The sequence below is a fragment of the Gordionus sp. m RMFG-2023 genome, chromosome 3 (assembly GCF_954871325.1).
Source record: "Gordionus sp. m RMFG-2023 chromosome 3, tfGorSpeb1-WG-v2, whole genome shotgun sequence".
NCBI lineage: Eukaryota > Metazoa > Nematomorpha > Gordioida > Chordodea > Parachordodidae > Gordionus > Gordionus sp. m RMFG-2023.
In genome coordinates this window covers 51431974-51444156 of record NC_088777.1, presented here as the reverse complement: position 1 = coordinate 51444156, position 12183 = coordinate 51431974, and the positions used below count along the sequence as shown (strand labels likewise).

At 28.1% G+C, this 12183-nt stretch overlaps 1 protein-coding gene across 1 annotated transcript in view; it reads right to left on the bottom strand.

The window, feature by feature from the left end:
- Positions 1 to 11458, bottom strand: part of LOC135927164 (uncharacterized) — a 42745-nt gene extending 31287 nt beyond the window's left edge. The window contains exon 1 of the mRNA XM_065463112.1: positions 11297 to 11458. Coding sequence (XP_065319184.1) covers positions 11297 to 11429 — 133 coding nt within the window. The 5' untranslated portion in view covers positions 11430 to 11458. The remainder of the gene's footprint in view (positions 1 to 11296) is intronic.
- Between the last annotated feature and the right edge of the window lie 725 nt (positions 11459 to 12183).

Genomic DNA, 12183 nt, shown 5'->3' with positions numbered 1-12183 from the left:
ATGTTAGTCGAAGTAATAATATGAAAGCCGTGAGAATTTGACAAATGGAGGTTACAAACCTATCAACCAATCAACGAGCAAAACCTTCGGGCTTTAAATCACGTGCAAAATATATAACAGACAGGTGATTTATTTATGACAGAACATTTAATTTCGACCAAAGAAAAGGCTTTCACGAGCGCCATTTTTTTTCCTTAAAAATGGCTGCACAGTTTTTGAGACTCTGCTCCTATTTATTTCGCGATTGAAAGAAAATATTTGAGTTGGGGCTATTTAATTTTTTTGATGCAAAAAAAAATGTTTCATATTGGGCGTTCAGAGCTGGCTAAATTCATCTTCATCTGAAGAAAAATATGTTCGAATCGACAGGATATTCTTTAAAAAAATAAATAAATGATGAATGTTAGAGTAGTGTTGTCAAACGGCTCGGTTTGAGCCGATTTTAAAACCGGCCAACTCGACATTTCGTCCAGAGTGTAGTATTACGCAAGCCCTGAAGATTTTGCTTGTAGAAGGAACAAAGGTTCGGACATCTATCATCGGACTCTCGGGGCTTAGAAAATATTTTTTCTGGCTAAAATATTGAGTTAGCCATTATTAAAAATCGCCTCAAAACGAGCCGTTTTAACAACGCTACGTTAGAGAATAAGGAATCTAAATTAATATAATCTTGATTGAATTCAATATTAAATTTAGATTATCAATCTTGGCTGGAAATCTTAGCAACGATCTAATTTAAAAACACGAAAGGGATTTTAGGTGGAATGAGAAAGAAGAAGAAGAAGAAGAGAAGAAGAGAAGAAGAGAAGAAGAGAAGAAGAGAAAGAGAAGAGAAGAGAAGAGAAGAAGAGAAGAGAAGAGAAGAGAAGAGAAAGAAAGAGAAAGAAAGAAGAGAAGAAAGAGAAAGAGAAGAGAGAGAGAAGAAGAGAAGAAGAAGAAGAAGAAGAAGAGAAGAAGAAGAAGAAGAAGAAGAAGAAGAAGAAGAAGAAGAAGAGAAGAGAAGAAGAGAAGAGAAGAAGAAGAAGAGAAGAAGAGAAGAAGAAGAGAAGAGAAGAGAAGAAGAAGAAGAAGAAGAAGAGAAGAAGAAGAAGAAGAAGAGAAGAAGAGAAGAAGAAAAGAAGAGAAGAGATTTGACGTTTTTTTAAAAAAAACTTGGCTTTAAATTATTCATAAAATTTAGCATACATATAGAGTGGGAGGTTATACGAAGTAAAAAAAGTCCCCTCACGGATATTATCATCAAATAGAGATTACTAAAGTACATAATTAATATGGAATAAGATAAGATTAAGAGAAGTCACGAAAAAAAAGGAAACACGTTACCGTAACTCGTTACCTCCTAGAGGAAGGCAACGAATGGAGTTACTTTTTCCGAAAAAAAATGTAACGCGGTTGACCTTGCTTTTAAAGACGTTACTTTACGGCACTAGTATTAGAAGAATACACAATAAATATAAATATTCGCTTAAAATGAATCGAATATTAAAAAGTATATTTGATTTTAGGGATGATTCGCAAAATCAATATTTTCAAAAAAAAAAAAATAGACCAATATTTTTCTTATAACACATGATCATCCCCCTTCCCACGTGACCCAAAGCATCGGCAAAGTATGTACGACATGAACTTCCGTTTCCTTCTCCGCCATAATCCATATTAATTATTAAAAAATTAAGATCTTTTTAGACCTGCTAATGTTCAGCAGATTTAATTCCCCTACCACTAGGTGTGCCACTGATTAAAACACGTGATAAATATAAAATGTTAAAATATTATAATTAGATGGCCATGACTTCCTGGAAAACATTGACATTTAGAATAAAATGATTTTAAAATTGTATATAATAATTTCAAATCAAGATTAAAATTTATCTTTTATGCTAATTTTTTAAAAAATCTCACAATATTTTTTTTTTAGCATATTTAAACATATATATATATATATAAAATAAATGTCAAAATTGTAATATAACTAAAAATATTCATACTAACCAAAATATTTAATATGTAAATAAATTGTAAGTAAAAATGATATAAGTAAAAAAAAAAAAAAAATTTTTTTTAAATAAAATATGCTAAAATTTTCAGTAATACTAGGTTTAATTTTGTCCATTAATCTTTGTTCGCTCTATAATATCCAGGCACGTAGCTGCCGTCTTCATAGTTAGGTTTTTGAGATATGTTTGAAATACATACGACTTATTTTGGATTTAAAAATTCGATCAAAATAAAAGGAATTGGAAATTATTTTCGTTAAAAATTTGGCGGTGGGAATAGATCAGTATTGATTGGGGGAGGAGGAGAGGAGTAGGGGTTCTTAAGTGAAACTCGGGCTGTCCGTAGCCCGATCCGAGCCTCTTAAATCATTTAAAGCTTGTATCATACCTCATAATTAAATTAGAGAGACGTATACATTTAAAACCCCTCTTGGTAAATGGACACCGAGGTGTTAGATGAACGTTATCAACGGAAGAATGATGCCAATCGCTCCCACCTTCCCAAATATATGATATATAATATTAGAGAATTCCAAATTTAATCGCAAAAAAATAGAGATATTCACTAGAGTCGAATGGCTAACACTGGCATAAACTTAGCAAAACATAACTTACTCATTCCAGCATTTCATTTAGAAAAGCCTGAGCATTCCACACCGGAACAGCATAATAAAATGATTGTTACAATCAGTTATATATTTTTTCATTTATTCCTCATATTTTTTTTTTATAAAAAAAATCTAAATTAAAAAGTTTTTTTTCTCAAAAACATCGTTGTTTTTCTTTGCTATATTAAATTTAAAAACTAGCTTTTTTCTAAAGTTCAAATTGTTTGAATAAAATAATAATTGATGTTATATCAAACACTTGAGCCGCTTGGGTTCACCACAACAAAATGTCAATTATTAATAAACCTTAATATTTTATCAAATATTTTACCCGAAATTCCAAGTTTTAAAGGGATTTATCCCAAATTACTTGGCTGCCAAAAAGAATATTTTGATATTTTTTGAGGGGCTTTTATTTCTCCGTAACTTTGTGCGACCCTTAAGAATCCCTTTATCTTGAAAAAAAAAACAAATTGGTTTAATATGTTTTTTATTTATTTTTTTTAAAACTAATTATCAATCACAGGCGTTAAACTTTCTAGTTCGTGGCCTAAATATTTATCGCATTTAAACTGCCTTAAAACTTTAAGTAACAGGGTGTACGCACTATTACCTATAAATTTTTTTTGTATTTATTTTATATCTCTATGCAAGGTTTTTTTTTTTAAATATGGCAAACTCAATATTTTAGCCATAAAATATATTGGAAGCTTCCAAATTTCGGTAACGGATGTCTAAACCCTGCACTAAATGAGAAAATTTTCACGGCTTGGGTAATTATTTTTTGGCTAAATTTAATTTATAATTTGAAATCCTTAAATAATATTAGTGAATAAAGAAGAAGAAGAAAAATTATTAATTTTACAAAAATATATAAATATTTTATTCGCTGATAAAAGTGGGCCTTTTGCTTCGCGTTAAATTTCTGATACCTTTTGGTTCTCCTCTATAGCATAAGCCTCGAGTGTTCGAAACATTATTGGAAAAAACTAAAGTAGATGAAAAGGGCAGCATAATTCATAATTTTACTCAACAAGACACGTTATATAATCGAATAATTCACTTAACTCCGCCAATAATATTTTCACCGACTTCTCCCGTGCCGCCCTGTTTTAAATGCAAAAATATGAGATGATTGATTACGGAAGTAAATATCCTAGATTTATTTAGGTTAATTCTTAAATCAGTTACTTGGAAAATTTTAGGAATTTTCAAAAGTTGGCTTAATAGGGATTGCTAAGATACTGTCGCCAACTTTAGATACATTTTTAAAAAAAAAATGTTCCCATAAGGAGTCTTCAGGCAGAATCGGCATTTAGGATTTAATGTAGTCTCTTTAATATTTTTGAATTGGCTGTGCGCAACTGCTCAATATTAAAATTTTATATTCCGAAAAGTTAAGAGGAAATCGGAAATATATCACAACAGCTGATGACCACTAGTTAGAAAATTTTTTTTTTTAAATCAACTCTTAAAAATGACAGTGTCAAAGGAGAATTTATAAATAAATAGGGGTTTTTTCATGGTAAACCGTTACCTAGTTATCCTTAATTCAAAGTGTTATATGAGATTTTATTAAAGCGAATCCGAAACTGCCAATGATTTTTAGCAAGAATTTAACATAAACAGAATTAAGAAGAAGCCTATTTTATACTATTGGATGATGTATATTAAATTAAAAAAGTAAGGGTCTAATTATAGTTAAAAGATTTAGCTATTTGGGTTTATTGTTTTAGATTTTAAAAAAATACGTTGATACTTGTTACTAGGCTTGAGGAATGGAAATCTTAGGGGAGATCTTCATAGAACAAAAACCATCAAGTCCTCTTGAAAAAAAAATAGTATTCATATCACTTTCCCCCCAATAAAAAAAAATATGGGAAATAATGATTTTAACAATTTCGAAAAGTCGCTTAAAAATTCTTCTGGAAGGAGCCAGGAATTCCTAAATAGACCTCTCTCTATCTCTCTTAAAATAATTTGGGATTATATTAATTAATCTAAAAATAAAAGAGAAGTGGCTATTATTTAAACTGTATAAGGGACAATGTCTTTCCACCAATATTCTCGACAAAATCCTTCTAATTTTTTCACGTAATCGCGCTCATTTCATGCATTTGCCGGATCAGCTGTACCCACCATAGTAATTATTCCCACGTCAAAAACTAATATTAGCCGGTTTTAAAAACCGATCCGAATCGGTCTTTTTAAACGACACTATTCGCCGGTAATGTATGATATTGGCATTCGTGGTAATGCCATTTGCAGGAATAAAATTTTGTTCGAGTCGATAAATTCGTTAATGTGTGTTAACGTTTAGCTACTTTACAAAATAAATAGTTTTCTACTGCATTGAAGTACTATCTTCTTAATATGATATGAATATGGATAATTATTTACTATTACACTTATATACGAAAGAACTTAATTCCTACTAAATGTATATATACAGATACGCCTTATTAATAATAATCCTAAGAAAGAAGATAAGTATTTTAAAATATTCACATTTTTATTTTAGAAATATTAATCCCTTTTGGATATAAATAAATGCTTTTACTCTATTACTTCTTTTCTTATTAATATTTATTAGTTTTTAGTAGGAACTGAAAAATTAATATTTAATATTTATATTATTTATAATTTAAGTTTATACAAATATTAGCAAAAAAAAAAAATTAAAAATTAATCATAAATACTGAATTAATTGTGTATATTTATAAGATTTACATTAATATATATATATATATACTAATATTTTTATATTTTGTTAATTAATAATATTTTTTTTAAGAAAATAAAAACCAATAAAAAAATTTATTTATTTTTAATTCAAACTAAAATAACGAGAGTAATTAGTAGTCACATTGGTGATCTGCATCGGACCTAATCTTTCAAGCCCGGTCCTGCCCGTAATTTTTTTATTTGCCGCTAAAATGCCCGACTCGAAATAAAATGTATATTATTTGTCCGTTTGTTTCTGGCAAGAATTTTAAAGAACATATCGAATTTATTCCACAAAAATTGAGCGATATCGTTATGCAAAATTTAAGTCCAACCTGCCCCAAACCCGAAATTATTTACAAAACAATATACCCGCTGACCCAACGGTCCCACCCACTCGGGCCTGAATTCATAGATTCCTAAAACTAGCTTCTACCGATCAGTTCACGTAGACGCTCTCATTAGACAGTAGCGCTATAAAGTAACGTCGTTACTATCCGGCGTTACTTTTTCTGAGGTGAAAGGAATATCCGTGAGTAAGGTTAAGCAAAACGTTGGCCGTTACTTTAAAATTATTCTTTAAAATAATATGGAAAAAAATTATGTTATCAGGATCAGATCAACCCACTAAAAGTGCAATTCAATCATTTTTGTTGTTTAATATTTTTTTACCAAGATTATTAATCCTTTTCATATCTAATTTCATCGGTATTTTTATTTTTATATTCTTCCCAATATATAATTTATTTTTAATGAAGAATATAATGTCTTACTTATTTCGTCGGGTGAAAAATGATTTAATTTTCCCCTGGTTCCAAGTGTGAAACTTTCATTGCACCGAGATATTGTAAGTACTTTGTGTTCCTAATTCATAATGTTTCCAAACTCGAAAAAAATTGATCTCGACAAATATATTTTAATTAATAATTACAGGGGGTCCCTGTTTATCTAACCAATCATAACCCGTTATTTTTCTGTCATGCGCTAAAATTCTTCTTATAGGATAAAGAGAGAAAAAAATTTTCAAAAAATGACCTCTAAACAAAAAAAAAATTTTCGACAGTACATTAATAAATTGTTATAACATTAAATTTAATCGATATACAGGACATAGAAGCTGATCAAACAACAAAATTATGAGTTTTTTTTTTGATTTTTGGTTTTAAATAAACTTAGTTTAATACTTTCGAAATTTCCCACTCTAGAATATGACGCCAAAACAAATTTTGTCAAAAAAAATATATATTCCTTTAGTTATTAAAATGATAAAAAGCCGAGATTCGGAATAAGGAAAATAAGCCCGAGCTTGGAAAAACAAAATGGTTAGCTTTAGATTATCGAGTTAGTCTTTTGAGCCGATGATTTTTAAAAAACAGCTGATTCAATATTTTAGCCGGAAAAATATTACCCCAATGCTTGAAGATTTTTGATGGCGCGAAGTGTTGGATATCCGATCCAATATTTTCCGACTAAAATATTATCCGCTCAAATCGACCCGTTTAACGACACCGATCGATTCTTATTGCGAATATTTTAAAACCGATTTAAAATCAGATATCAACCAAATTGGACAACATCTAGTGGTGTGTGTTAAAAAAAAACCCCAATTCAAGTCGATAACCAAAATATCTAGTGTAAGTCTGGTGGAGATTATGCTCATCGATTGGCAGAAAGGTTTGAACAATTCTATATGTTAATATCGGGTCTTTTAGCAACAATATCGGTAAAAAGAACTGTAACTTAAAAAAAGAAGATTTTTTTGTTTTAAAATGTTTTATAAATTACGGATACGTTTTTGATAATTAATTAAAACTGACGCAGTTGTTTTTTTTGCCTTCCGTGTAAGATATATGTATATATATTACTATCAAAGCGAGTTTTTACTAACTGGAAGAAAGTTTTCTGTATACAGGGCCTTTCGAGAAACATTACAATTGAGGGAATACGTTAGAAGATGACTAATCTTTTCTTATATAAACTAGATAGCTATTTTAATTTTCTAAGACAAGTACAATAAAAAAAGTATCAGAACCTTTACTGGCAACCCAATATTACAATTGCAGAAAGATTAGTATAATTGAAATTTGAGATCGTTGTTTAAAAAAAAATTGTTTGTCTGTAAAAGTTTAGAAAATTATGAAGATTGTTTGTTACGTCAGAATTTTGTTATAAATTTCTATATATAAACAGTATATCAAAAAAAAATGCGTTTTCCAAATTGAAGAACGGGGTTATACGATAAGGGTGTGGATATTTGAATAATTTTTTATAAGAGGTAATTTTGTAGAATAGTGCTAACGAGATGGGCAGAACAGTTTTAACCGTATGTTTTTCTAAAGCCCTTTACCAAGTTGCTACCTTGATCAGTGATGAATGAGGTTTTATTAAATGTCATCCAAATTCTTTTTTTCTTTCTTTCTTACTTTTTTTATTTCTTTCTTTTCTTTTCTTTTCTTTTCTTTCTTTCTTATGTCATTTTTTATTTTAAAAATATTTTTGACTTTTCTAACAAATTCGAATCGATTTACTACCCCCCCCCCTCCGAAACACTTAGTTAGAACTAGTGCTTAAAATTTATTTTTAACTTTCTTTACCGATCCTCCTTAAAACATCGTAATCATCATCATTAAATAAATCTAAATTTTTTTTATATATAATTATTTTTAATTATATTAATTATTACGAGTGCGTCATAATAGCAAAATTTTTAAAAAAAAACTTCAAAGAGTTTGCTAATTTAATTTAATGAATTCCGAATGTAAATTTTCACTTTTTAGCATAATAAAAATATACATTAACACTTTTTAAAATCAAATACAATAAAACGTCAAAAGTTTTTTATAATTTTTATAATCCCTTAAAATACATTTTTAAAAAAAAAGTGTAATGTAATTATAACAATCTAGGAAATATATTATTATTAGATACATAATTTAAAATGATGACACTTTTATAAAGAAAAATATAAAAACTAAAACCTTTATTTTTTGGAAATTAAATTAAGTTATTTTTTATATATTGCGTAATTTTTAAAATTATAACCAATAATTTTGGCATATAAATTTTTAATATTTATTGTTATTTTATCGAGTGTATTTGCAAAACAAATTGATACAATTCAAATAATACCGAAAGATATATATGTCGTATTTCTCTTCTCTTCTCTTCTCTTCTCTTCTCTTCTCTTCTCTTCTCTTCTCTTCTCTTCTCTTCTCTTCTCTTCTCTTCTCTTCTCTTCTCTTCTCTTCTTCTCTTCTCTTCTCTTCTCTATGGAATCAATGGAGGTTCGGAATCTCTCGATTTTAAATCATTTACTAAGGGAGATTTTACAGGAATTGTAGTAAATTTCAAACAATTTTGTCATGAACTTTAGAAAACTACTCCTAATTCAAAATTAATTTTTATATGGATATTTATATATAAATGTTAAAAAAAATAATACTAAAATGTCCGTTCATGAAAATTGGCAGAAATTTCTAGGGTCAATACTCTGCACATGCTAGAATACATTTCCGGTTTAAATCGAATTTTTAAATTTTTTTTAAAATGGTCCTCGGTAAAGGATTTAAAATGGAGAGATTCCGAATCTCCGTGGATTCCATATCCCAATTCGACATATATATATATATTACTTTTCGAAAAATGAGAATTAAAAGGGTCTAAGTGAAATTAAAAAAAATTGCGAGGAAAAAAAAATTGAATTAAATAAATAGTTTTCAAAACAAATCGTTGTTTCAATGAATTTAATTAAAAGAAAGAAAGAAAGAAAGAAAGAAAGAAAGAAAGAAAGAAAGAAAGAAAGAAAGAAAGAAAGAAAGAAAGAAAGAAAGAAAGAAAGAAAGAAAGAAAGAAAGAAAGAAAGAAAGAAAGAAAGAAAGAAAGAAAGAAAGAAAGAAAGAAAGAAAGAAAGAAAGAAAGAAAGAAAGAAAGAAAGAAAGAAAGAAAGAAAGAAAGAAAGAAAGAAAGAAAGAAAGAAAGAAAGAAAGAAAGAAAGAAAGAAAGAAAGAAAGAAAGAAAGAAAGAAAGAAAGAAAGAAAGAAAGAAAGAAAGAAAGAAAGAAAGAAAGAAAGAAAGAAAGAAAGAAAGAAAGAAAGAAAGAAAGAAAGAAAGAAAGAAAGAAAGAAATTTGGCAAAAAAAGTATTTATATATATATATATAACTATATTATATCAATTAATATATAACTTTATAAAAATTTTCTTATAAATTATTTAAAGAAATTGATCTTTTTATGTGAGTCAACTTGGTTCTTGATCTTACTTCATTATACTCTCAAATCTGAAATTTTTTTATAATGAATTAGCTTCGCTAAAACTTAAAGGTGGAGTTAATATTTTCTAGGAGGGTCTATAAGCTAAGACAAGTTATATTAAGATGTAATTTGTGTTGTTTTAACACAGCTCTTTTACAAACGGCCAACTCGATATTTTTGCCAGAAAAAAGAGTGTCCAAGTCTCGAGATTACGACTATATATGTTCTAGAAACTTTGTTCCTTCTAAGAACAAAATCTTCAGGTTCGCGTAAATATCATTCTGGATAAGACGTTGAGTTCACCTCTCATTACTCTCACGTTCATTAATATTAATTGACATCGCAATCATTATTTTTCTATAGTATTCTATTTCCGAATATGTAACATGATACTTTTTTTTAAAGAAAAAACCTTCTCAATTTCTATAGGTGCGGTCATTTATCACCCCTCTCAACCACACCCCCCCCCCACACACACATTCCCTTTTACTTGAAAGAAGATATTGATTTATTTCGTGGTCCTTTTCTAAAATGAGATGTAACATAAATGTACTATTACAAAGGGAAAGGAAAGAACTTTTGTTTAAAATGTTTGTTTCCGCAAAAATAATCAACGTTGAAAGATCTATAAAATATTACTTTGTAAATTTGTAATTAAAATTTTATTTTTTGTATATTCGCGAAATTTCGGAATTTTTTTTTAGCTATTATATAAATCTAATCTTTCTTTTTTTTTTGGTTATAAAATATTTTTATATTTTTAAAAAAAAAAAAAATTTTTTTGAGTGGGGTATTATGAATGAGGAGTAACTTGTCGTTAAATTTAATTAAGCGGCTCTAACTACGTAAGCCCCCCCCTCCCCCTACATCGCTGTGACAGTTATAACGTACAAGCGTATTTTGTTACATATTCCAGTGTCCGTGTAAAGGGGGGTTAGCGGATGACTATTTAACGGACCGGTAAACTTCTTTTTTTCCACTTATATAACTTTTATTTATCCCAAAATCGATATGTAACTCAATTACCACACAAGGAAAAATATTAAGTATAAAACACATGATATTATAAAATAGGTTTAAATGAAACCTGATGACAATGATTGTCAGTTTACGGTTTAAATGATAGGCGTTTTGTTCTAGGTGGTTCAAAAAAAAAAAAAAAAAGTATAAATATTCCCTAAATTATGCTAATTCGATCAATTATTTATGTTTTTTTATACCATAATACGAATTGCATGTACCTTAATTCGTTTTCAAAGTTGGTTATTTTATAATTTTTAAAGCTTATGCCACAATTTTAGGGTTAGTACCCGCTAGCTAAATTTATTTCCGCCTCTGGGCCGCCAAAAAATCTTTAGCAAGGGCCCTTTAAATAATATAGAAGAAAATAAATAGTCAACGATTTTAATAATTTGGCCAGGGTCAAGCTTATAAATTATTTTAAGAGAATCAGTTTTGACCATATTTTTTAAATTTTTCCTTGGAAACGCTGGCCCTAAAATTTATTATTTAAAATCAGTTTTTAAATTTCAAATGGTATTTATTGTAATAAAATTTAGAAAAGTAAAATTAGATATTTTTTTATTGAACACGTTTCTGGGTATTAAAAACGTGGAATGGGAAAATGAACATATTTTTTTGGCGGGAACGTAACAGAAACGGATATCTGGCTTCCTGATTTTTTAAAAAAATGAATCCATATCTTTTATTATACCTATAAGATTCCTCCCGTGAAGCGTTACGATTCCGAATATGGCTATGCACATGAAAATTATTCCGTGGATTATGTATAACAGGCACACTTGGCGGAAAATGTAGCATTTGATAGGCTTGTTCATGATCGACATGCTAAAATAATGTCTTTTCTGTTCCCCGCCGCGCCTCGACTTCCGTTTTCTAACGACGCTCGTGTCATCCGTGTCCTCTAGCTTTAACGACTCGTAAATCATAAATAGCAGTATATTTTAGAAACACTGGAAGAGAATTGATACACAAATCATAGAATAAATAAGATTTTTAGTCCATTTACTTATAGAATAATCTTTTTTGTGAAAAAAAATTATTTTTTGGCCGACAAGGTTTTTAGAAATATCGCGTGTGAAATTTTAATAAGGTGTTAGATTAGCGTGACAATGTTTTGTAGTATTAGCCTATTATATTATTAGATTGTTGCCAATTTAACATTAGGAGATGGGACGGTTGATTTTTTTTTTAAAAAAAAATAATTTTTTGAGAATTATTTGGTTCAAAAAAAAAACAAAATATAAACTTTATAAAAGTATATTAATTGTTTTTTATTTTTTAAAATTAAAGTAAAAAATATTATATTAATATTGCTGTATAAATAATTGGGAAAAGTTTTTTATTTATGATAAAAAACTTATAAAAATAATAAACTTTTTGTAAAAAAAATTTAGGAAATTTAATTTAAAATTTACATATATACATTATAATCTAAATAAAATATATTCATAATATAATAATTTTAATAGTTATTTTATATTATTTATATTATACTTTTAACTATATGTTATAAAATTTGATTTTTAAAAAAAATAATAATATATCTAAATGTGATGATATGAATAAATTATTTTCTAA